The sequence below is a fragment of the Hippocampus zosterae genome, chromosome 8 (assembly GCF_025434085.1).
Source record: "Hippocampus zosterae strain Florida chromosome 8, ASM2543408v3, whole genome shotgun sequence".
Taxonomy (NCBI): domain Eukaryota; kingdom Metazoa; phylum Chordata; class Actinopteri; order Syngnathiformes; family Syngnathidae; genus Hippocampus; species Hippocampus zosterae.
This window is the reverse complement of record NC_067458.1, coordinates 3,883,818-3,911,661: the sequence shown is the minus strand read 5'-3', so window position 1 is coordinate 3,911,661 and position 27,844 is coordinate 3,883,818. Positions and strand designations below refer to the sequence as shown.

The 27,844-nt window shown below is 44.5% G+C and overlaps 2 protein-coding genes across 2 annotated transcripts in view; one reads left to right on the top strand and one right to left on the bottom strand.

Moving 5' to 3' along the window:
• LOC127605710 (uncharacterized) overlaps positions 1 to 27,844 on the top strand; it is a 284,213-nt gene that overhangs the window by 88,438 nt on the left and 167,931 nt on the right. The gene's annotated exons all lie outside the window — the stretch shown is intronic.
• The window catches only part of LOC127605629 (disks large homolog 1-like), a 192,128-nt gene that overhangs the window by 53,087 nt on the left and 111,197 nt on the right, over positions 1 to 27,844 (bottom strand). The window contains 3 exon segments of the mRNA XM_052073323.1: positions 12,587 to 12,723; positions 24,692 to 24,861; positions 25,590 to 25,714. Of these exon segments, the coding sequence (XP_051929283.1) occupies positions 12,587 to 12,723; positions 24,692 to 24,861; positions 25,590 to 25,714 (432 nt within the window).

The window sequence follows — 27,844 nt, the reverse complement described above, 5'->3', positions numbered from 1 at the left end:
CTCTCGAACCTTTTCACCAAAACATATAACCGTGGCTGTTTCTCTAATGAGATCATTTCTAATCCTATCCATCCTTGAGACCTCTGAAGAAAACCTCAACCTCTTCATTTCCGCCACCTCTAGCTATGCTTTGTGTTGTTTTTTCAGAGCCACTGTCTTCAATCCGTAACTCATGGCCGGCCTCACCACTGTCTTCAAAACTTTCCCCTTCATCCAAATCAGATCCTTCGATCACATAATGCCCCTGACAATTTCCTCCACCCATTCCACCTTGCTTGGTTGATTTTCTTCACCACCTGACCACACCTTCCATTGCTCTGGACTGGCTTCTTCTCACCATCGAGAATCACATTAAAACCTGGTCAAAAGCTATCCAGCGCACGACTGGCACCAGTTCATATATTTGTATTTCTCTTTGTCAGGTCAACCGATCAAGAGCTTTCTCACCTTCTTTATTGTACAACCTGGCATAAATGTCATCACATGCCTCTTTTTTTGGCCCTTGCCACCTCTCCCGTTGCTCTAGATTGTATCTCCTTGTATGTTAACATGATTTGATTTGATTTGACTTTTATTAGGTCTCCCATAGGAGAAACCTGTCTCGGAGGACAGTCCCTCTGTGCTGCTACATACATTGAGCAAAAAACATACAGCAACATACAGTGATCCCTCGCTATTTCGCGGTTCGTTTATCGCGGCTTCAGTGCATCAAGGATTTTTTCAAACATATTCATTCAAAAAATAAATACATCCATATACATGGAGTACAGTACTCTATATGTTGCTCTATGTGACGCACTGTTGTTTTGCAGCTTCTTGTGGACCGTTTGGGGACTTTTTGCGGACTTAAAAAAGATGTCTCTCTCTCTCTCTCCATATATATATATATATATATTAGACCTGTCAGTTTAGTGCGTTTTTATGATATGAAAGATATGAAAACCTGTATTAGTCTCAATGGAGAAATTCCCAATTCACAGCAGCAAAGTTATGAAAGGAAGAAGTAGAACAACAATATATAGGAGCTGCTGGAAAGGCAGCCACTCACGCGGCGCCATTTTGAAGTCAAAATAACAAAAATAACACAACACATAGGATACAGACAGTCGTGCAATCTTCACCACTTTTCTGCATACACGCAGTTATAGATGAAAGAGGAGAGGATCAAAGTGTCCTTTCACCAGTGGATCAGAGACGTCATGCTGAAAATGTGCACACGTCTGCTACAAGCTAAATTTTGAACGCAAACACGAAGCTGTAGCGTCCATTGACGAAAAGAGATTAGTTCACTTCTCCTGTCCCACGTAATCTGCTTCAAACTCCAAGCCACGACTCCCAGTTCCAAATCTGCATCGGCGCTCCGCGCTAACGCTCCTTTCTTCTCATCGTTGGCTCCTCAAGACTTTCACACGACGTAACAACAAACACAAAGTTAACAAAAAAACCCACAAAAACGACAAAAAAAGCAAGGCTCATGAGAGCACTTGCTGACGGCTGCCTACTCGGGCGCCATCTTGACTTCAAAGCATTATTGGCATTACCGGTAATTTAAATTAATTTTAACGGGATTAAATTTGTTCTTGCGAGATTAATGTGGCACACGTCACAGCGGATGTTACATTGCTCTATGAATAAATATGAATAAACTAAACAAAACAACAAGCGTGCTGCATAGGTCCACGCACGTTTGTTTTGCCAGACACGGCAGCGCGAGACACCGAAACTGATACTTAAAGAGTTTATGAATGGAAAGTTTACTTTTGAAAAGTTGCCTGATTGTTCCACTGACAAGACCAAAGTTACCTGTATCATAGAGGTATACGATGTATGCCACTGACGCGATTGTTACTTGTTTGGAACTATATTGTGTGGAAGGTTACAGTGTTCCGTGTCCATACAAATAGAGCGGGTGGAGCTTCTCTGTGTTCGTCTGACAGTGACGGTGAAGTTCAGCGGTGTGTGATGTATGTGTGAATAACTGCTCCAAGTGAAAAATGTTCATGTAAAATTGAAAATCTAAATTGTTATTTCAGTATATATTAGCATTTTGCACATAGAAAACTGATTCCATGTTGATGAGAGCATTCAAATGGGGAAAAATAGGACAAAAAATATTAATTATGAAGTTGTATTTTTAATTAGATTAAATATTTTAATTTTTTTACAGCTCCTAATATATACATATATATTTTATCCTCGTCTCACCCCCCCTCGGGTGGTGTCCGTCCCTCATTCAGCTCGGGTCCTCTACCAGAGGCCAGGAAGCTTGAGGGTTCTGCGCAGTATCCTTGCTGTTCCGAGCACTGCACATTTCTGGACTGAGATGTCCGATGTTGTTCCCGGGATCTGTTGCAACCACTCATCTAGTTTGGGGGTCACTGCCCCGAGTGCTCCGACCACCACAGGCACGACTGTCACCTTTACCTTCCAGGCTCCCTCCAGCTCCTCTCTGAGCCCTTGGTATTTCTCGAGTTTGTCGTGTTCCTTCTTTCTGATGTTTCCATCATTTGGGACCGCTACATCCACTACAACGGCTTTCCTCTGCCCTTTATCTATGATCACGATATCTGGTTGGTTCGCCATTACCATCTTGTCAGTCTGGATCTGGAAGTCCCACAGGATCTTCGCTCTGTCATTCTCCAACCACCTTCGGAGGTGTTTCCCATTTTGACCTTGGGGTTTCCAGTCCATACTCCGCACAGATGTTTTGGTAGACAATGCCAGCCACCTGGTTATGGCGTTCCATGTAGGCTTTCCCTGCCAGCATCTTACACCCTGCAGTTATGTGTTGGATCGTCTCAGGTGCCTCTTTGCACAACCGACACCTTGGGTCTTGTCTGGTGTGGTATATCTGGGCCTCAATGGCTCTGGTGCTCAGGGCCTGCTCCTGAGCAGCCAGGATGAGTGCCTCTGTCCTGTCCTTCAGGCCAGCCCTCTCTAGCCACTGATAGGACTTCTTGAGACCGGCCACTTCAGTTATGGTCCGGTGGTACATCCCGTGTAGGGGCTGGGCCTCCCATGATGGTCCCTCTTCCAGCGCCTCATCTACTGTTCCCTATTTTCTGAGACATTCTCTGAGTACGTCATCCGTTGGAACCTTCTCCTTGATGTATTCATGGAGCTTGGATGTTTCATTCTGGACAGTGGCTCTCACACTCACTCGTCCCCGGCCTCCTTCCTTTCGGCTTGCGTACAGTCTCAGGGTGCTGGATTTGGGATGGAACCCTCCATGCATGGTTAGGAGCTTTCGGGTCCTAACGTCCGTGGTCTGAATCTCTTCCTTTGGCCACCTTATTATTCCTGCAGGGTATATGATCACTGACAGGGCATAGCTATTTATTGCCCGGGTCTTATTCTTGCCATTGAGCTGGCTTCTTAGGACTTGCCTCACTCGCTGGAGGTATTTGGCCGTAGCCGCTTTCCTTGTTGCCAGTTCGAGGTTGCCATTGGCTTGTGGTATACCGAGGTACTTGTAACTGTCCGCAATGTCTGCTATTGTTCCTTCAGGGAGTGAGAGCCCTTCAGTGCGGACTACCTTTCCTCTCTTAGTCACCATCCGACTACATTTCTCAAGCCCAAATGACATCCTGATGTCGCTGCTGTAGATCCTGGTCGTGTGGATCATGGAGTCTATGTCCCTTTCGCTCTTAGCATACAGCTTTATGTCATCCATGTAGAGGAGGTGACTGATTGTAGCTCCATTTCTGAGGCGGTATCCATAGCCTGTCTTGGTGATTACTTGGCTTAGGGGGTTCAGTCCTATGCAGAACAGCAGTGAGGAGAGTGCATCACCTTGGTATATGCCACATTTGATGGACACTTGGGTAAGTGGCTTGCCATTGGCTTCAAGTGTGGTTTTCCACATCCTCATCAAGTTCGCAACGAAGGCTCTTAGGGTCCTATTCACCTTATACAACTCCAAGCATTCAGTGATCCATGTATGTGGCATCGAGTCATAGGCTTCCTTGTAATCAATCCAGGCTGTGCACAGGTTGGTATGTCGGGACCTGCAGTCTTGTGCGACTGTTCTGTCAACCAGGAGCTGATGTTTGGCTCCTCTGGTATCTCTACCAATGCCCTTCTGCGCTTCGCTCATGTATTGATCCATGTGTCCACTTATCTTAGCCGCAATGATGCCTGACATGAGCTTCCATGTTGTGGAGAGACAGGTTATTGGCCGATAGTTGGATGGGGCTGCACCCTTCGAGGGATCCTTCATGATCAGGATCGTTCGCCCTTCGGTTAGCCATCCTGGGTGAGTCCCATCCCTCAGCAGCTGGTTCATTTGTGCTGCTAGGCGCTCATGGAGTGCTGTGAGTTTCTTTAGCCAGTAGGTGTGGACCATGTCCGGGCCTGGTGCTGTCCAGTTCTATATATCTGAGACTCTTTCCTGTATGTCTGCCACTGTTATGGTAACTGGTAGTGATGGGTCCAGCGACACCGATGCATTGACACATGCGCCGGGCTCACAGAGCAAACCACGTGTCGATGCATGTGCTGGCTCATTACGTCACGTGATTGACACGTGAACTGCGTTGACACAGTCCAGGCTTCTAATTGACACACCAGCTGCGTTGACACAGTCCAGGCTGCTAATTGACACATCGACTGTGTTGACACAGTCCAGGCTGCTAATTGACACATCGGCTGCGTTGACACAGTCCAGGCTGCTAATTGACACGTGAACTGCACCTGCATCGGCTGCTTGGCACAGTACAGGCTGCACCACTTAGTCCAGGGGGCGTCGACTCGGTGCAGAGGGCGTTGACGCAGCAAAAGCCCGCCACCCAGTGTTTATAAGGAACACCTGCCGAAACAAGCCAGACCTCACTCACGCTCGCTTGTCGAAGCTCGTGTCAGTGCAGACTTCGTGTTCGTGCCTTGCCTTCCTTGCCGATTATGGAGCAGAGACGCAAATCATCCGCCGTGTGGGACAATTTTGATGTCCTGGAGAATAAGGTATTATTTATTTATTTATTCAAATCGCCTTCTGTCGCCGAGAGCCTCTCGGCGAGAGGCACTCGCCGAGTGCCTCTCAGATTATTGACGTGTTGTACCATTCTAATCCGAATACACTTCAAGGTAACTCTTAGTTACTTCTTATTCACATTTCATTACAGGTGAAATGTCGAATTTGCCAAGTCAATTCGCCAACAGAAGCACCTCCACCATGCTGAGGCATTATCGGGCCAAGCATGAGAATGAAGTTCGCGATACACCCGGTATTACGCCAGGTATACAAACGTTCACTCATCTTTTCACGGTTGCTATGTTGATGATTAATTGACAATCAGTAATTATTGGTTGACTCTCCACTCCATGTTTGACAATCAAGGTTCCAGGAACCAGCTGTACTGGAAGGACCAACACACTTCTTTCCCAAACCTCTCCCACCTCGCAAAGGAGTTCCTTTGTACGCCAGCCACATCCATCCCTTGTGAGCGTGTGTTCTTCACAGCAGGAGAAATTGCTTGTAAAAGACTCAACAGGCTGAAGTTTAAAACATTGGAGCATCTTATTTTTCACAATAAACATGTGAAATCAAAGCCCGCAAGCATCCTCATTCAAATGATCTTCACATTATTTGAACACATTGAATGTTGCAAAATGAATGAATGCATGGATGTGAATGATATAGTATACACTTCATCAAATCGATGAATGACCTTATGAAAATGTCTTGGAACAGTTGTAGATGCAAAACCGTGCTGGCAGCTACATAATAGATAATAAAAGAAAAATATCCCAAACCATAGGGATCCTCCCAAAACTAAGGATGTGCTGAATAAGAAATCCTTGTACACACTTTTATTACTTCCATATTTGACCTATTGTGTGGAAATATGGGGAAATGCCAGTAAAACACTGTTCTGATTGCTTTGTATTGTAGTTTTAAAACAATCACTGGCTCCAAATAGACGGAACCCACAAATCCACTGTTTATCAAATTAAACAATGAAATCTCATGACCTGGTTGACTTCAAAATCGCCCAATCAATGTACAAAGCACACAATAACCTCCTTTGCCAAAACATCCAGAAGCTTTTTAAAATTCGAGAAAGTTGTCATAATTTAAGGGGTACTAACCTATACAGAAGAATCCAAAACACAAACAAACATCACGCAAAGGAGTGTATCTGTAATAGGTGTAAATCTGTGGAATGATTCTGAAACGGACCAGTAAAATGAGTAACTCTCTTGCTGAGATTAAAAATGAATTTGAGAGTAGTACAAGACAACTACACAAATCAGAATTAAGCTAATAAATTCGATACACCCATGAAATATAGCAATACATTGATGAGATTATTTAATATATTAATGAAATGTAGCATCCATTATGAATATGAGAAAATCGACATATACTTGTGCTCCAATGAGTATGTACTGTATATACAAACCTAAAGTTGTAAAAATGTATAAGTACAGCATACATAAGGGTAAAAGCATTTGTTGATATGTAGACTTTCTTTTCTATTTTGAAAAATGATCAATTCATATATAAGAAGGGGTAGGACTCTAGGGTTTTTTTTACTTCTTTCTACTCCTTTGAACACATATTTGTGATGATGACTATTTTCTTTTCCTTTTTTTATATCTTACATTCACTTTTTGCCAATTTATTACCGAATTGTATATTATATTATATGTTCAATATACAAAAAAATTATCAGTCAGTTCAGTCTGTTGAGTGGGTTGGATGCAGGGATCTTGAAGGTCCAGCAGGTGGCAGTGGTCAGTGACACAGTATCAGCACAGTATCAACACAGTGTGTCAGTGTGTCGACACGCCTCATGAGGCCTCATGGACCCATCACTAGTAACTGGGTTCTGTTCAGGGAGGTTGCTGTTCTCCTCTCTCAGGGTCACCAGCCATTGTGCACTGCTGTTATGTGCAACCTCCTTCTCCCATATGCCTTTCCAGTACCTTTCAGTTTCTAGTCTTGGTGGGTCAGCTCTGTTGTTAGGACCCTGCCACTGAGCGTACACTTTCGCAGGTTGTGTTGCGAACAGCCTGTTTATTCGTCTGGCCTCATTCTCTTTCGTGTACCGCTTTAGGTGACTGGACAAGGCTTGGAGCCTTTGTTTGGCAGTTTCGAGTGCTTCAGGTATGGTCACCTGGATGTACCTCTCGGGTATCGGCCTTTTCATCACACCTCTCTGGGCCTCCGTCAATTTACTCACATCTTTCCGGGCCGCCTTGATCTTAGCCTCCAACCGTCTTTTCCATGGTGGGTATATATATATATATATATATATATATATATATATATATATATATAATATATATATATATATAGTAGCTACTTTGCGGATTTTCGTTTATCGCGGGTGGTTTTGGTCCCCATTAACCACATAAACGAGGGATTACTGTACACAGCACAAGATAATTAGGACAATTACATACAAGACAGTATACACTCTACACACATTGGACACTACATTACAGTCATATGCACCCCTCCCCCCATCACACTCATGTCATTCCGCTTGTCTGTCTGCCTCTAATTGTTTATTGATTAAAACCACCACAGGGTTCTCTGCTCTGTCATTTTCTATGATTAATCTCTTCTGGAAGAAAGTGTTCATTACAGCCAATTCCATCCTTTTGGCAAAGTACTCCAGCATCTGCCCCTCCATGTTCCATTTCTAGATACCAAATCTGTCCATAACTTCTTCATCACCCCTGGTTCTTTGGCCAATACGTACATCCATTACAATCTGCACCAATCTCTCCGTCTGGGATGCTCAAAATGACTTTGTCTAGTTCCTTCCAAAATTTCTCTTTCTCGTTCACATCCTCCCTGTGGGTGATTTTCATGAATTACATGAAACATAAGACCCTCGATTTCAAGTGTCAGTGTGTTTTTTTGCATACATGGCCGATAAATCTGATTCTTGAAGGAGTTTAATGACTATGGAGCTCAGGAAATAGGGGAATTTTCTCCAATTCATGCCTTTTATTTGGTGAGAAACAATATTAAAATTAATCTGTAGCAAAAATTAGGCAGCAATCTTTTGCTGTCAGACAATTGTAACAGATTCCAACAGCAAAAATTACACAACACACCGGCTTTACATGGTTTACACCAGGGGTGCCCATTACGTCGATCCTGATCTACCGGTAGATCTAGGACTCGTCTCAATTAGATCTGAAAGTTGTAGCGGAGAAAAAAAAAAAAGAAAAAACATTTGTGTGTCTTTGTACATGTTAGTAATATATTTTTGTATGAATGCACACTGCATCCTAATCATCTTATTAGTCTATTTTCCGCCCAAAAGATTTTAAAAATAAAATAAAATGAAGCAGGTAAATCTTTAACCTACGTCAGTGGAAGTTGTTCGCGCTCAGCAGTCTGCAATTGCAGCTTGTGATCACAGCTGTTGCGCTATATCTTTGATCATCATTATTCTCAGGCAGAGTTTGCTTCGTGTACAATTCACCCAGGGCACGGGCAAAGAATAGGAATCTAGAGGGCTGAGGGAAGCACTTTAAAATGTTACGTGTGAGCTACGGTAGTCAACAGGCTGCAAAAGTGCATCGCTTGCTTCCGTGTTTGGCTTCTCATCATGGCGCGCGTGTGCGTGTGCGTGTGCGTGTGCGTGTGCGCGTGCGCGTGTGCGTGTGCGTGTGCGTGTGTGTGTGTGTGTGTGCGTGTGCAGTCAGGGGCGATCCGGGGAGGTTGGTTGAACGAAAAGTAGATCTTAGGTCCAAAAGGTTTGGGCACTACTGGTTTACACCATGTGGACGGGCAATTCCGGTCCTCAAGGGCCGCTATCCTGGATGTTTTATATGTTTCCCTGCTCCAACATACCTGATTGAAATGATCAGCTAATCAACAAATTCTCCAGAAGCTGGAAAACAATCATGATCTGGTTTTGTTGGAGCAGTGAGACAAATAAAACATGCCGGCCCTAAAGGAGCACAATTGCTCACACCTGGTTACAGAGAGACTTTTTTTTTCCCAACTGAAATGATTTGGACAGAGATTTTCTGGTCACCTGTTTGGATACTCCACGACAGTGTGTGTATAATGTTTGACGAACTGGAGACGAGCAGGCTGAGCAGGGCATGTCGGCGATAACAATGCGATGATTGACTCTTCTGTACTTAAGGTGTGCCCATACATAAGCGTCACGCATTCAAAATGGATCATTGTGTCAGGAAACAGACGCATGCGCGACGCCACAGTGTGCTCACAGCTTCAGCACAGGAGAGCCGTACACAGACAATTAGACAGGACAAATCGCGGGAAGTTTTGATTGTGTGCAGTTTTGCTCCCGTTTAACAGCAGAACACCGCAACATGGTAAATGAACATCACAATGGCGTCCTCAAATAATATTTGCATGCCTCAGACATTGCATTCACCTTTAGTGGAAGAACAGCACTGCACATTCCTGTGCTCCCTTGTGTCAGTATTTAAAGTAACATGATGGATTGACTGACTGACAATTGCAGTTTGGGTCAGTTTTAGAAAATGACCGATTAACGATGAGGTGCCCTTGTCGCGCATCAATGACGGGCAAAATTTTGAAAATTGCCAACATCTCATTTTACAGTACAGTAAAGGCCAAGGCTCCAATGAAGTAGCTTCACATTGCTGTTTGCAAAGTTAAATCTGTATTTGGCCCCTCAAACAAGCATATTGAAACGTAAAACTAGAGCAGTGGTCCTCAACTAGAAATGCTGTCGGTCCACTTTTTTTTTTTATAAGACCAAGGTCCGGTCCCATGCACGGCGGTCATGGGGAGCAGGGCTATATGCCCATTTAGTGTGGTCAAGCCAAGCTTAGACAAATCAACACTCCTCACAACCAACCAATAATGGGGTGCATGAAAATAACAATTATTCACTTTGCCAGTACACAGCAAATAACGAGAGGTATTGTGTTGAGGCAGAGGAACTCTTTTATTTTGTTAAGTTGTGACTGCTTAATAATAGAAATAGCCCTTTTAGGGAAATAAGACATTTTTACTTTAACTTTGTTAAACAGTAGTTGTCTTTTTTCCTTAATTTAACAAAAGCAAAACAAAATACTCCATCCATCCATCTTCTACCGCTTATCCGGGGCCGGGTCGCCGGGGGCAACAGCTTTAGCAGGGAAGCCCAGACTTCCCTCTCCCTAGCTACTTCTTCCAACTCTCCCCGGGGGATCCCGAGGCGTTCCCAGGCCAACTGGGTGACATAGTCTCTCCAGCGTGTCCTGGGTCTTCCTCTGGGTCTCCTCCCGGTGGGACATGACCGGAACACCTCACCGGGGAGGCGTTCAGGAGGCATCCGAATCAGATGCCCAAGCCACCTCATCTGGCTCCTCTCGATGTGGAGGAGAAGCGGCTCGACTCTGAGCCCCTCCCGGATGACTGAGCTTCTCACCTTATCTCTAAGGGAGAGCCCGGACACCCTGCGGAGAAAACTCATTTCAGCCGCTTGTATCCGGGATCTCGTTCTTTCGGTCACGACCCATAGCTCGTGACCATAGATGAGCGTTGGAACGTAGATCGACCGGTAAATTGAGAGCTTCGTCCTTTGGCTCAGCTCCTTCTTCACCACGACAGACCGATACAACGTCCGCATCACAGCAGACGCTGCATCGATCCGCCTGTCGATCTCTCGCTCCCTCCTGCCCTCACTCGTGAACAAGACCCCAAGATACTTAAACTCCTCCACTTGGGGCAAGATCTCCCCCCCGACCCGGAGGGGGCACTCCACCCTTTTCCGACTGAGGACCATGGTTTCAGATTTGGAGGTGCTGATTTTCATCCCAACCGCTTCACACTCGGCTGCGAAACGCTCCAGTGAGAGTTGGAGAGCCCTGTTTGAAGGAGCCAACAGCACCACATCATCTGCAAAAAGCAGGGATGCAATACTGAGGCCCCCAAAACGGACCCCTTCAACGCTTCGGCTGCGCCTAGAGATTCTGTACATGAAGGTTATGAACAGAATCGGTGACAAAGGGCAGCCTTGGCGGAGTCCTACCCTCACTGGGAACGATTCCGACTTACTGCCGGCAATGCGAACCAAACTCTGACATCGGTGGTATAGTTACCGAACAGCCCGTATCAGGGGGTTCGGTACACCATACCCCCCACAGAACTCCCCGAGGGACACGGTCAAACGCCTTCTCCAAGTCCACAAAATACATGTAGACTGGTTGGGCGAATTCCCACATACCCTCGAGAACCCTGCTAAGGGTGTAGAGCTGGTCCACTGTTCCACGGCCGGGACGAAAACCACACTGCTCCTCCTCAATCTGAGGCTCGACTTCCTGACGGACCCTCCTCTCCAGCACCCCTGAATAGACCTTACCAGGGAGGCTGAGGAGTGTGATCCCTCTGTAGTTGGAACACACCCTCCGGTCCCCCTTTTTAAAAAGAGGAACTACCACCCCGGTCTGCCAATCCAGAGGCACTCTCCCCGTTGACCACGCGATGTTGCAGAGGCGTGTCAACCAGGACAGCCCCACAACATCCAGAACCTTGAGGAACTCCGGGCGGATCTCATCCACCCCTGGGGCCTTGCCACCGAGGAGCTTTTTAACCACATCGGTGACTTCAACCACAGACATAGGAGAGCCCACCTCAGAGTCCCCGGGCTCTGCTTCCTCCAAGGAAGGCGTGTTGGTGGAGTTGAGGAGGTCTTCGAAGTACTCTGCCCACCGGTTCACAACGTCCCGAGTCGAAGTCAGCAGCGCCCCATCCCCACTGTACACAGTGTTAGTGGCGCACTGCTTCCCCCTCCTGAGACGTCGGATGGTGGACCAGAACTTCCTCGAAGCCGTCCGGAAGTCGGCTTCCATGGCCTCACCGAACTCTTCCCATGCTCGGGTTTTTGCCTCGGCCACCACCAAAGCTGCGTTCCGCTTGGCCAGTCGATACCCGTCAGCTGCCTCTGGGGTCCCACAGGCCATAAAGGCTCGATAGGACTCCTTCTTCAGCTTGACGGCATCCCTTACTGCTGGTGTCCACCAGCGAGTACGAGGGTTGCCGCCACGACAGGCACGAACCACCTTACGGCCACAACTCAGATTGGCCGCCTCAACAATAGAGGCACGGAACATGGTCCACTCGGACTCAATGTCCCCTGTCTCCCCCGGAACATGGGAAAAGCTCTGTCGGAGGTGGGAGTTGAAATTCCTTCTGACAGGGGATTCCGCCAGACGCTCCCAACAAACCCTCACAATAAGTTTGGGTCTGCCAGGAAAATACTCATTTTACCAAAATCAATACTAAACATGAAAACAAAAATATTATTTTTATTTGTACAATTCCCCTTTTCATATCCCCTCTGAAATCACTGAAAAATATATCAGAAGACGAGTTTTGAACCATTTTAACCACACTTCCGTCATCACTTCTGTCAGTAAAGTTTGCCGGTCTGCCAGTTCATCTCTTGTCAGTGACGGACTGACGGGCCTTCCTTTAGGACTGAGGGAATGCCCGCATCAGTGTGTAATCCTAATGTTTTTGTCATCCTCGATCAAAAAAGTTGTCCTAAGTTTCAATTTATGGAATATAATCAGTTACCATGAGAGAACATGTTAGATAGACTGACAACAGGAATTACAGCACAAAAATAATACTTACAGCTATGAGTTTGTCCCCGATCTGTAGCCGACCATCTTTTTGAGCCGCACCCCCCTCAATGATCTTTGTCACGTAAATGCTGTTGTCACCTGGAACGTGTTGATTTCCAACTCCACCAGCTATACTAAATCCGAGACCTGAGAAGAAACAAATTGACACTTGAATGTTCTTCATATTCATCACACGTTTTATCAAATCTCATACTTGAAGTAACACAAAGCAGACAAGTGATAAAAGACAAAAACAAGTACAATGGACTTCCCAAATCTCTGACACTGATCCTCTCCCCGGCATACCAGGCACATCTTGTGTGAAAACAGTTACATTTGAAAAAGATGATAAAATGCATAACATGGCTAATGAGAAACGGATGTGCGTAGAGTGGAGTAAGGGTAATAAACAAGAGCAGAACTCCCGTAGATAAAGTATTATGAGGATTGTAATCATCAGTATGAAGTTATCATCTTTAAAATAGGAAATTTCTTTTTTTAGCAAAATATTACCACTTGCTTGATTTTAACTAAAGATCTATTTATTGTATAATTTTAAAGAAGGCTATCGTTTTGCGGAAAAGGAATATTGCTTCAGAGGCCAGACTCCTGAAAGCCATGCTGCACAAAATAAATAAATAAACCAACACAGTTCCAGAAAAAAATCAAATGTGGCACATACTTGTCCTATATCAGTAGGAACGAAATTACTCCTCATGCGGAAATAAAGTCAAACAGGATGAAGACCATTCAACCCTTTGTTATGAGCAAAGATCATTCTGAGCGGTCCCCACACAATCTAGACCCTGTTGCTTGTTTTTCTGATGTTCGACCAGTGGTACCCAACCTCCGGTCCGCGGACCGGTACCGGTCCGCAGGGCATTTGTTACCGGGCCGCACAGAAAGAACTTGCCCTAATTCCGTTTTATTTATTTCTGAATACGAAAGATGTTTTATTTTGAAAAATTACCGGATTCTCCGTTACATCCGTCTCTGTCACCCTTGACATGCGTCAAACCGCGCTGCTGCGTCACGTGACCGATTACGCAAAAAAAAAGACTTGAAAAAAATGAGTAAAAAAAATGCTGGAGATCTCAAATGACGGCAGCCTTAAAAGGACGTTTGAGACAACTGGATTAAAGTTATGTCTGCATATTTTGAGATCACTACAATAGCACTGTTGCTATTTCCGACATGCTACCTGTGTGAGGCGGGGGTTTTCTGCAGCAACGGCGACTAAAACAAAATTACGACGTAGACGGGACATAAAACACACACTTGAGGTGTCATTGTCTCCTATAACCACGAGATGGGACCCTCTGGTTGCAGAAAATCAAGCTCGGGGCTGTGGTGAGTAGTCATTTTCATGCACTTTAAATTTGCATTGTATCGTATTTTGAATGCATTAAACATTACCATCACAATCAGAGTGTTGCGGCCAGATTATATGCTCCTTGTGTTTATTGTTATTATATTTCGAAAACGCCACCGTTTTCATGTAGCTCATATGATATTATTTTGTTGTATTATTTCCGCCACACCTTAAATGCCGGTCCCTGAAAATATTGTGGGCGGCCCGGTAGTCCAGTGGTTAGCACGTCGGCTTCACAGTGCAGAGGTACCGGGTTCGATTCCAGCTCCGGCCTCCCTGTGTGGAGTTTGCATGTTCTCCCCGGGCCTGCGTGGGTTTTCTCCGGGTGCTCCGGTTTCCTCCCACATTCCAAAAACGTGCGTGGCAGGCTGATTGAACACTCTAAATTGTCCCTAGGTGTGAGTGTGAGTGCGAATGGTTGTTCGTTTCTGTGTGCCCTGCGATTGGCTGGCAACCGATTCAGGGTGTCCCCCGCCTACTGCCCGAAGACAGCTGGGATAGGCTCCAGCACCCCCCGCGACCCTAGTGGGGATCAAGCGGCCCGGAAGATGAATGAATGAATGAATGAATGAAAATATTGTCTGACATAAACCGGTCCGTGGGGCAAAAAAGGTTGGGGACCCATGTGTTAGACTATTGACATTGTCAGCATTCATTTCCTTATTGCTTCATTCTCAACAATGGAAATCTACTTCCAACTGATATCTCGAATAATTATGACATCTATATATATATATATTGCGCGTCGTCCCGCACGCGGTCTGTCCTTCCGTCTGTCCCTTTTCAAAACGTACCTACTTCACCGCGCCGCTGCGCGCCGCCACTGCGCCGCTCAGGCAGTGACTCACTACGATCGCGCGGACATCTTAGCGAAAAAATGTTGTCTACCCACAAGCATTGCAATGAAATTGTTAGTTATTTAGTAGAGCTAAACATCTCTTTATTTTCGCAATAAGCAATGAAGATGAACAAAAAGTTGAACCAAGCAACAACACTTTTGTGGGCCGAAGGCCCACCTTACAAGCCTTCCGCAGGAACTAGCTGATGAGCCGCCCGGAGGGCGGCGAACCAGCTAGTGTTTTATAATCCTACATAAAAACATTAGGAATAGAGTTTGTTTGGGCAGTATGCCACCACGTATTGAGACAATAATGTCGGCTTCATAGTCAGCCTGAAGAGAAATTTGCTTCTGGTTTTGTAGTTAAGCCAGTGGTCCCTGGACAGTGGATTTCTCGACAACAGAATATCAGCCATATTTTCCGCACTCAAAGGCGCACCTAAAAGCCTTCCATTTTCTTAAAAGCTCACAGCGCACCTTAAAATCCGATGCGCCTTGTGTTTGGTGATTACGGTAATATTTCGACCCCTAAATGGCTCCTTGCTCGAGACATGCTGATAATGCAGAGTTCAAACGTAAGGCGATCGCAGTTGAACACGGAAATAGAGCAGCGGCAAGAGAGTTCAACGTTAACGAGTCAATGTTATAGCTTGCTGTTGGTTAAGTGAAATGTGTCGCTGCTTTATTAAATACGTTTCCCTGACATCTGATCGTTCTGTTGGCATTTCCTTGAGCATAGCTCCATCTAGTGGATGCATTGTAGATTATACAATACAATACAATACATGCTGATTTATATAGCGCTTTCACAACAGCGACAGCTGTAACAAAGCGCTTAACAAGACAGTTAACGTATAGTAAAATAATAAACATAACACATAACTTAAAACACGGACAGTCATGCAGTTCTAACCACTTTTCCATCACACGCTTTGTTTTTTGAAGCAGTTTGAGATGAAAGAGGAGAGAATCAAAGTGTCCTTTAACCAGTGGATCAGAGACGTCATGCTCAAAATGTGCACATGTCGGCTACAAGCTAAGTTTCAAAGTCAACAAGAAGCTGTAGCATCCATTGACGAAAAAAGAGCTTGGTTCACTTCTCCTGTCCCATGGAAATCCATTTCAATTCCAAGCGGGGACTCACGGTTCCAAATACGCATCGACGCACTGCGCCAACGCTCCTCTCTCCTCATCCTCAACTTCAGGAGCCATCCATCCAGCCGCACCAACGCCGTCTGTCCAACAGCGCCGACACAGCCACTGAACAACACGGGGTTGTGAAAAATGCTGCCCATTAGAGGCGCAAAAAACACAAGCGCCCCAGGTCTGTCCAGCACCAACAGTAAATGGCGCCGACATTCTTCCCAATCAAAATCTGTGCTGGTACAGGCGTGCTGCCGAGAAGGCGCAACCACCAAACACAGATACTGCTCCTTTGACGAATGTCGTGGCCAAAAAGCGCTGAAAACAGTCCATATCAGCTCCACACGATGAAACAACAAACAACATGTAACAAAACAAAAGACAAAAACAGCAAAAAAGAACAAAAAAGCAAGGCTCTTGAAGAGCACTTGCCGAAGGCTGCCTCCTCGGGCGCCAAAATTAGAGCATGATTATGTCTTATAATGCGGTGCGCTCAATGTATGAAAAAACTTACAAAATAGGCCACCCATTGAAGGTGCGCCTCATAATCCAGCGCACCTTTTAGTGTGGATAATATGGTACCAGGTATGCTACATATGTATACTTGTTGCCAATTGTGAACGAATCTCACTCATGGTGCCAAAAACACAACCTACTGCCAACACAGCCAGAACATACATTCATGAGATCTGTATGTGCGCGCGTGTGTGTGTATGTATGTATGTATATCCAGTAATCCCTCTTTTATCGCCGGGGTTACGTTCCAAAAAGAACCAGTGATAAGTGAAATCCGTGAAGTATGATTTATTAAAGAAAGAAATAAATAAATAATGCGAAAAAATGTTAGAGGGACGAAATTTTAAAATGTGCTGTATGTTTACATACTTTGATTTGACAATAAGGTTGGACTTGGTACTTAATAGTCAGCTTTATTTTTTAGAGTTATTATACAATACTGAACTATATAAACAATGCAGAGGCGTTTGCTCAAAGGCTGCAGGAGAAGCTCAGCTTCCCTTAAAATGTCCAAAATAAGTGATCAAATATATGTGTGTACGTACAATTGTGTGGACATGTCATTGACTAAATATGCGCTACAACGCGCTCAACTTTTGTTCCAAATCAGCTTCTTATAACTGGTTACGACGTGACTCTCTTCTCATTCATTCCTGCAGCTTCACTGTGCTTTAAACTGTGTGGACACTGAGCATCAACCGCGTGGACTCTTGGCGTCGAGAGAGTTCACTGTAGGTTGTCTCAATGCATTGAAACGAGACGAGTCATTGGATAAATGCTGGTTTTGTCCCGCCCATTTTACGCACAGCCTCTCGGAGTCTATGGACAGTGGGCGTTTATAGGCTGGCAAAGAGGCTCAGCTTTTCTGCATGATGATTGGATTATCTGTCTGAGGCTGAATCTCGTTTTGATTGACAGGGATATGAGCCAATCACCGATCTTATGGTGAAGGCAACCGTCTCATTTTTTTGAAAAGGAACGGAGAGTAGAATTCACGTACAAATAAATGGACACATTTTATGATAATTGGCCGAGAATGAGCTTCCCCTCCTTGACAGACCAGCATCGGCCACTGATACAACGAAACCAAAGACCAAATATTTGCAAAGGCAAATTTGGCAAGCTGTACAGAGACGAGGTGCGGAGACTGTTCACATTGGTCAGTACCTCAGCCAATCAGGATGCAGAATGCAATTCACTGTTTAAAGGCATTAAAAAAATGCACAAAAAAATGCGTGAAACAGCGAAGCCGCAGAAAATGAACCGTGTGAGAGCGAGGGATCACCGTATATATACTGTATATTAAAAAAAAAAATAATAAAAATCCTCGTCTCACCCCTCGGGTGGTGTCCGTCCCTCATTCAGCTCGGGTCCTCTACCAGAGGCCAGGAAGCTTGAGGGTTCTGCACAGTATCCTTGCTGTCCCCAGCACTGCACATTTCTGGACTGAGATGTCCGATGTTCTTCCCGGGATCTGTTGCAACCACTCATCTAGTTTAGGGGTCACTGCCCCGAGTGCTCCGACCACCACAGGCACGACTGTCACCTTTACCTTCCAGGCTCTCTCCAGCTCCTCTCTGAGCCCTTGATATTTCTCCAGTTTCTCGTGTTCCTTCTTTCTAATGTTTCCTTCACTTGGGACCGGAACATCCACGACAACGGCTTTCCTCTGCCCTTTATCTATGATCACGATATCTGGTTGGTTCGCCATTACCATCTTGTCAGAGGTCAGGAGGTGTTTCCCATTTTGACCTTGGGGTTTCCAGTCCATACTCCGCACAGATGTTTCGGTAGACTATGCCAGCCACCTGGTTATGGCGTTCCATGTAGGCTTTCTCTGCCAGCATCTTACACCCTGCAGTTATGTCGGGATGTGAATCTCAGCACTGAGGATGATTCGATACACATCCCGATGCACTACCAGTGATGCGATACTTAAACGATACATGGAATTTTCTGGCGACACGATGCGATACGTTTCATCGTCTACACGATGTGAAACGACGCGATACACATTTAGTTCAAATCAATGCGATCCGATACAGTGCAATTTGTTGTGATATTGTGCAATTAAACATGATGCATATACGCAAAGAAAAAAAGTTAAAAAGAAGATGGAATTCAGTATGGTATTGCAAAAAGTAGACCACTTTATTCCTTATAAACAGTAGAACGTGTAAAACTTATTCAAGCACTTTCACAATTGGGTTTTGTGCAAAGAAAATGTAAACAATTTGGCACATGAGACTCACAGCTGTTGCTGTAGTGTAAACACAAACAGACTACTCACTGAGTGTCTTAAATGAAATATCCATCTCCATTGGACAGAAAAAAAATACAATTGAAACAATGTGGCAGTCACAGCCTCAAAGCTGCTGTGTGTATTGTCGCGTACACAGACAACTCTCACTGAGTGTCGTAATGAAATGTCCAAAAGAGTCATCCATATATAGTTTTTCCTTGCGCGGTCACAGTGAGCTGCAAGGGCACCCCCAAAATAACAGGCGATTTTTTTCTGATCCTGGCCTGGTTTGCCAAGAGTTTCTCCGGTGTCCAACGAGGAACTGGACGGGGAGGCGGGGAGAAACTTGTCGGTGATGTGGTGCCATCGTTTTAAGCGGTCTGCATATTTGTGTTGCTGCCGTTGTATGGCTTCACATCTGTTTCGACAAGCCTATTCACTCAGACCATAAAGCCATTGTTTTATTTATTTATTTTGTTGTATTTTTTCTTATCTTATTTGATGTAGTTTTTTAACATTGTACTCGTGATTTTAACTGCTTGTTGTAAGGTGTCCTTGAGTTTCTAGAAAGGCGCCCACAAATAAAATGTATTATTATTATTATTATTATAGTGCGACATTCTTTGCAAATTACGGAGCTTTTATCAATCTTTCCGTCTTTCTTTTCGAAGCTGTAGTATTTCCAAACATAAGATCTGAATGTTGCGTAAGCATTAAATACTATTAGTTTCCTCGCTGCTGCTTGAGCGAACTTCCATAGTGTTTGGCTAGTTGTATACTGGACTGTATGTGACACACGGCTACCGTCCGTATTCAACACAAAACGCAAAACAATGATGGTGCATTTATTGCGCCTAGGAAAGGGCAGATAGGTGACGTTTAACATGAATAAAACGGCGCATGAATCGGATTTTACAGATATCCACCAATGCATCGTGATGAATCGCGATTTCACCCGTCAATCGCGTCGTACCCAATGAATGAGCCGATGCACTCGCATCGCGCACGTGCGCATCAATGTATCGATTAATATCGATTGTTTTCCACACCCTTACAGTTATGTGTTGGATCGTCTCAGGTGCCTCTTTGCACAACCAACACCTTGGGTCTTGTCTGGTGTGGTATATCTGGGCCTCAATGGCTCTGGTGCTCAGGGCCTGCTCCTGAGCAGCCAGGATGAGTGCCTCTGTGCTGTCCTTCAGGCCATCCCTCTCTAGCCACTGATAGGACTTCTTGAGATCAGCCACTTCAGTTATGGTCCGGTGGTACATCCCGTGTAGGGGCTTGTCCTCCCATGATGGTGCCTCTTCCAGCGCCTCATCTTCTGTTCCCCATTGTCTGAGACATTCTCTGAGTATGTCATCCGTTGGAGCCTTCTCCTTGATGTATTCATGGAGCTTGTATGTTTCATCCTGGACAGTGGCTCTCACATTCACTAGTCCCCGGCCTCCTTCCTTTCGGCTTGCGTACAGTCTCAGGGTGCTGGATTTGGGATGGAACCCTCCATGCATGGTTAGGAGCTTTCGGGTCTTAACATCCGTGGTCTGAATCTCTTCCTTTGGCCACCTTATTATTCCTGCAGGGTATCTGATCACTGGCAGGGCATAGCTGTTTATTGCCCGGGTCTTATTCTTGCCATTGAGCTGGCTTCTTAGGACTTGCCTCACTCGCTGGAGGTATTTGGCCATAGCCTCTTTCCTTGTTGCCAGTTGTCCCCAATGTCTGCTATTGTTCCTTCAGGGAGTGAGAGCCCTTCAGTGCGGACTACCTTTCCTGTCTTAGTCACCATCCGACTACATTTCTCAAGCCCAAATGACATCCCGATGTCGCTGCTGTAGATCCTGGTTGTGTGGATCAGGGAGTCTATGTCCCTTTGGCTCTTGGCATACAGCTTTATGTCATCCATGTGAAAGAGGTGACTGATCGTAGCTCCATTTCTGAGGTGGTATCCATAGCCTGTCTTGGTGATTACTTGGCTTAGGGGGTTCAGTCCTATGCAGAACAGCAGTGAGGCGAGTGCATCACCTTGGTATATGCCGCATTTGATGGACACTTGGGTAAGTGGCTTGCCATTGGCTTCAAGTGTGGTTTTCCACATCCTCATCGAGTTCGCAACGAAGGCTCTTAGGGTCCTATTCACCTTATACAACTCCAAGCATTCAGTGATCCATGTATGTGGCATCGAGTCATAGACTTTTTTGTAATAATAATCTATATATATATATTGCGCGTCGTCCCGCACGCGGTCTGTCCTTCCGTCTGTCCCTTTTCAAAACGTACCTACTTCACCGCGCCGCTGCGCGCCGCCACTGCGCCGCCACTGTGCCGCCACTGCGCCGCTCAGGCAGTGGCTCACTACGATCGCGCGGGCATCTTAGAGAAAAAATGTTGTCTACCCACAAGCATTGCAATAAAATTGTTAGTTATTTACTAGAGCTAAACATCTCTTTATTTTCGCGATAAGCAATGAAGATGAACAAAAAGTTGAACCAAGCAACAACACTTTTGTGGGCCGAAGGCCCACCTTACCAGCCTTCCGCAGGAACTAGCTGATGAGCCGCCCGCAGGGCGGCGAGCCAGCTAGTAATAATAATAATAATACATTTTATTTGAAAGCGCTTTTCATCTCACTCAAAGACACTTTACAAGAGCATAAAAACACAGGATAAAAATGTGCATTTAAAACAAGCATACATAATTTACAAAAGTTCATTTGGATGAACAAAAGAAAAATTGGTAAAAGATTAAAAGGTATTAAAAGCATAGCGGAACAGGTGAGTTTTTAGGGATGATTTGAAGGATTGGAGGTCAGTACAGTTGCGGATGTGTTGTGGTAGAGCGTTCCAGAGGGTGGGGGCGGCGACAGAGAAGGCTCGGTCCCCCCAGGTTTTGAGCTTGGTCACGGGGATGGCGAGGAGGTTTGTGTTTGAGGAGCGGAGATTGCGGGAAGGAGTGTATTGGTAAAGAAGGTCGGAAAGATAGGAGGGTGCCTGATTGTGAAGGGCTTTATAGGTGAGTATGAGCAGTTTAAATTGAATACGCTGGGGAACAGGGAGCCAGTGGAGGTTTTTAAGGACGGGGGTGATGTGATCACGAGTGCGGGTGTGGGTGAGTAGGCGGGCGGTGGCATTCTGGATGTACTGTAGTTTATTGAGGAGTTTGGAGGTTGTACCATAGAGAATGCTATTGCAGTAGTCAAGGCGGGAGGTGGTGAAGGTGTGGATGAGGGTTTGAGCAGCGTTGAAAGAAAGTGATTAGCGGAGACGAGCAATGTTTTTGAGGTGGAAGAAAGCAGTTTTGGTGGTTTGGTTGATGTGTTGATCGAAAGAGAGGTTATTATCAAAAAGGACCCCGAGGTTGCGACAGTGAGAGGAGGGGGACAGGGTGAAGTTATCTATAGTGAGGGTAAAGTTGGTGGTTGTTTGGGTGAGGGACCGAGGACCGCTTATAAGCAGTTCAGATTTAGTACAGTTAAGAGTGAGAAAGTTTGTTTGCAACCAGGTTTTGACATCTGAGAGACAGTTAGACAGGGTGGAGTGGGTTGTTGGGGTAAATGATTTGGTGGACATGTACAATTGGACATTATCAGCGTAGCAGTGGAACTGGAGACCATGATGACGTATGATTTGTCCGAGGGGTAAAAGATAGAGAATGAAGAGAAGAGGACCAAGCACAGAACCCTGGGGGACACCTTGGGACAGTGGGGCAGTGTAGGAAGAGCAGTTGTTTATGTGTATGAATTGTTTCCTGTCTGTGAGATAAGAGTGTAGCCAGGTAAGGACTTTGTCGGTGATGTTTAGGGATTGTAGGCGAGAGAGTAGGAATGAATGGTTGATGGTGTCAAAGGCAGCTGTAAGGTCAAGAAGGATGAGGATGGAGAGTAGGCCGGAGTCGGAGGTGAGGAGGAGGTCATTAGTGATTTTAAGGAGGGCTGTTTCAGTGCTGTGTTGTGTGCGGAATCCAGATTGAAATTCTTCAAAAAGCTGGTTGTTGTTTAGGTAGGTTTTAATTTGAGATGCGGCGGCACGTTCTATGACTTTGGACAGTAATCAATCCAGGCTGTGCACAGGTTGGTATGTCGGGACCTGCAGTCTTGTGCGATTGTTCTGTCAACCAGGAGCTGATGTTTGGCTCCTCTGGTATCTCTACCAATGCCCTTCTGCGCTTCCCTCATGTATTGATCCATGTGTCCACTTATCTTAGCCGCAATGATGCCTGACATGAGCTTCCATGTTGTGGAGAGACAGGTCATTGGCTGATAGTTGGATGGGACTGCACCCTTTGAGGGATCCTTCATGATCAGGATTGTTCGCCCTTCCATTAGCCATCCTGGGTGAGTCCCATCCCTCATCAGCTGGTTCATTTGTACTGCGAGGCACTCATGGAGTGCTGTGAGTTTCTTTAGCCAGTAGGTGTGGACCATGTCCGGGCCTGGTGCTGTCCAGTTCTTCATATCTGAGACTCTTTCCTGTATGTCTGCCACTGTTATGGTAACTGGGTTCTGTTCAGAGAGGTTGCTGTGCTCCTCTATCAGGGTCACCTGCCATATATACAGTATATATATATATATATATACGATCTATCTATCTATCTATCTATCTATCTATCTATCTATCTATCTATCTATCTATCTATCTATCTATCTATCTATCTATCTATCTATCTATCTATCTATCTATCTATCTATCTATCTATCTATCTATCTATCTATCTATCTATCTATCTATCTATCTATCTATCTATCTATCTATCTATCTATCGCAGTGCGGTCTTCTTCCAGGTTGCAAAACAGTGGACAAGCTCGACACACGCTTGTGTTTTGTGGAGTTGGAGAAGGTGATTGACCATGTCGCCTAGGGAATCTTGTTGAGGGGCTGGGGGTCCTCGGGAACTATGGGGCATCCGACGAAGTCATAGAGTTTGATCTGAATTGTCGGCCGCTCCTCTGCATTGAGAGGAGCCAGACGTGATGACCGAGGCATCCTATTAATCACATGTTGTTTGTTGTTTCATTATATGGACCTGATATGGTGGAGATGTCGGCGCTGTTGGACAGTTGGCATTGGTGCGGCTGGATGGATGGCTGCTGAAATTGAGGATGAGGAGAGAGGAGCGTTGGCGCAGCGCGCCGATGCGTATTGGGAACCGTGAGTCGCCGCTAGGAATTGAAATGGATTTCCATGGGACTGGAGAAGTGAAGCAATCTCTTTTTTCGTCAATGGATGCTCCAGCTTCTTGTTGACTTTGAAACTTAGCTTGTAGCCGACGTGTGCACATTTTGAGCATGACCTCTCTGATCCACTGATTAAAGGACATTTTGATTCTATCCTCTTTCATCTCAAACTGCTTCAAACAACAAAGCGTGTGACGGAAAAGTGGTTAGGACTGCACGACTGTCCATGTTTTATGTTATGTGTTGTGTTTATTATTTTACCTTATGTTAACTGTTTTGTTAAGCACTTTGTTACAGCTGTCGCTGTTGTGAAAGCGCTATATAAATCAGCATGTATTGTATTGTATCATGTCACGTGTTATGATCTTTTGGAAAGGGTTGATACTGGTTTGGCCACCATGTTCACACCTCATGTGGCTCACTGTGGTCCAAGTCATGCACCACGTTTGTGTGAATGCTCAGATGCCTAGAAAATTAGGGAACATCAGTTGGTAAAATAGTTAATTGCCAAAGGGTTTGAAATGTTCCGCTTTTTTTTATTCCTTTCTTCTTTCTACCAACAATCTTGCTGCTGAAGACTGTATATTTCCCTAGTGTGGGACAAAAAAAAAATCGCAACAATATTCAACCAGACTGACTTTTTTAAATTGAGATCTAATGACGGTATTTCCAACGTTTCAGACAATATGTTCATTAAAAAAAAAGGTGGAGCTTGTGTTTAAAGTCCTGACCAGAGATGAAAAGCCGATGTCAACTTCCAAAAGCAGTTCAAAACCTGCATCACATAACAACAACTATTTTGTGCATTGTGATCATGTAATGTTTGTTCACCTTTAGGTCCTTTCACTAACTTGATATCCAAGATTTTATCATTAAGGCTCTTCTTGCGTCGTACACACAGTCTGACGAGACCTCCAGCATCCTTTAGTGCCTCCACCGCTCCACTGTGGGTCACTTCCCTGACATCAGTCTCATTGACTCGGACTATGGAGTCATTTACCCTGCCAAACAAAATCTCATGAAATACATGTAGAGATCAGGAAAAAAGCGTTAAAATCAACTCTGAGGCTGAATTAATAAGGAATCACACATTACGATAGAATTGTACGAATATATTTACTTTTACTTTGTATTCATTTTTTGCTAATTAAATTAGAATGGGCATCAAATTCATTGCCATTTGCATTTGGGTGAGAGGTGGGAATCACAGGCAGAAAAACACTTTAACAAAATGTAGATTCATTATATATGTCAAAATGATAACTGTATTGTAAACATATTTTCCACACACATCAGGTACAGCTAAAAGCATTCCATTCTCAAAAGCCGGTGGTGCGCCTTATAATCAGATGCGCCTTATACATGGATCAATATTCTGATTTCTTGGACGGAGTACTTTAAATGTTCTGTAAAGCGCTTAGTTACAGCTGCTGTGGTTGTCAAAGCACTATATAAATAAAGTGGCACTGTCTTGTATTGTATTCCCTTTAGCGTAGCTCCGTGGATGCATACCACAACTTCTGCCACTATTGTTGCTTATAATGCGGTGTGTCCTATATATTAATTGTTTTAACAGTTTAACCGTTTTAAAATGGGCCATACATTGAAGGTGCACTTTATATTCCAAAACATCTTATAGTCCGGACAATATGATACCTATTATTTTTATGGATCTTTCCTATTGAGTCATGTGAGATTAATTTAATTTTGTGCACATGTGTGTGCTTACTTGAGTCGTCCATTTTGTGCTGCGGCCCCACCAGGTATAATCTTAGTAATGAAGATGGAAGGATCTTCTCCAATATGGGGATTATCAGTCCCTCCTGCAATACTGAAGCCCAAACCTGAGTTACCCTATGTATAAACAGAGATAATGGTTGTCAGTCATTATAATAACATTACTACTAATACTACGACAGTGAAACGCCTCCAGAACGAAACCTACATGGGCGAAAATACCCCCTAATGTGAAAAAATATTAATGCGTTAACACCATTCCCATTCTCCTGCCCCCCATATGCCAAAAAAAAAAACCCTGTTGCGTTATACGAAATCATTTTCTCTGCTCTAGCCTCGCGAAGATTCACTACAACGAAGTCTAATCCAACAGCGACCTCTACTGCTTCGTTCGGAAACGGCAACAGCAACCACCACACTGGTTTACACAGCTCCGAGTTTCCTGAACGCAACATACTCATAGCTGCTCTGCCATTGGTTTACCGAGCATCATCCTGGCCTCGGATTGGCCAAGAGGGACCTCACTGTCTATGTGTGTAGATACTGTAGCTAGGTCTGTGGAAGATAGAGTGGAATGCATCCGATTAGCTGCTCAGAGTAAATTGCTTTTGGCGTGATGGACATTCAAATAAACGAACGTTTCCTCAAATGCTTTACTTGGTATCATGCTAAAAACCTTACGCTAACTGCAGCGCTAATTAGAGAGAAGGCTAGTTCCATCGTGCTAACTATGGCCATCGAGAATTTTGAAGTGCCCCGTGGCTGGCTTAAAAGTTCCTTGCATGACATCAGCTGAGCAACGCTGTCTTGGGTGGCGATCGAGGGGAGGTCGAGTTAGAGAAAAGCCACCGGGTCCAGGAAGTATCTTATTGTTAGATTCAGACGCAACATGAACGTTGCATTGCTAAAATGGCTCCAAAACGGACCTTTGGATGTCAAGCAGCTAAGACAAGAAGCGCTCTGATGCTGGAAGAGAGGGTAAAAGTGATCAAAATGAAAGACGGAGGAAGCAAAATAAAAGACATTATCTAAAAAATTGATTTACAGGTAAGTGAAAGTGAATGCTGATCGTAAGTTTCGCAATTTTTTTTTTTTTTTTTTTTTGATGATGGCGCCCCCTGAGTGGCTGCCTCTCCAGCAGCTCATATCCCTGTTTGAGTTTCTTTTCGTCCTTTTACTTTATTTATTGTAAATTTCCCCATTGTGGGACAAATAAAGGATATCTTATCTTATCTTAATTTCTTTCCCTTTTTTTCTTTCTGCACTATATGAAGTGTCAAATAAATGTGTGCTCATACTTATGCACTATTGGAATTAAAATAAAGAGTACACTTACGATTGTGTGTGCATGTACACATGTTTGTGTGAATGTGTTTGTGTGTGTGTGTGTGTGTGTTTACATCTGAGATCAAATTTGTGACAGTGAAAAACCCCCTGCTGTAAAAAAAATCTTGCTGCAAACATGATTTCGTTGTAGAGGAGTTTCACTGTACTATGACTCCTACTACTACTACTACTACAAATAATAATAATAATAATTACATCAATTATGTTTTCGTCATGTTCCACTGAAATTACCAAGACTATAGTGTCATGGGACAAAAAAACATTCTACATATTTTGGAAATGTCATAACGAAGAAGTTATGAAATTTCAAATGTATCAGTATATATTCCTTGACACTGGGTTTGAATGTGCGTCTATTCTGTTCTGTTTGCGTGTACATCTATAGCCTCTCTAAAGCAGAGCCAGTCAAGCAGACAGATCCAGGTCACAGGAGAATAGGCTAAGCAAAGAGATGGGAAGAGAGCCTAGGGGAGAGACAAAGGAGAGTATAATTGAGAGAGGGGACAGGAGAACACAAAAAGAAAGTAGAGGAAAACGGACAAGGAATCGAGAGGTTCATAAAATAAAGACAGTTGGGGAAATGATCAGAAGGGTTGAGAAGAAAAAAAACTATGATTGATACATAAGTTTGAAAAGACAGTTATAAGACAAGGTAACAAAGTCTCAAACCACTCAAATTCTGCAGCCCCATCACTTTCACTAATGAAGAAATGAAATAATGTTGCTGAACATTAATTACGACAGAAATATAAACCTCGTAACGGCACAGCACGTAAATTGAGTTGAGCATATGACGCAGACATACAACTCACTCGTGACTTGTAAACTTCCATTTATTACATAACACTTTCTTTTATCCTGCACTAAATTTACTATTGTCTTAAAATGATTTGTTTTGGA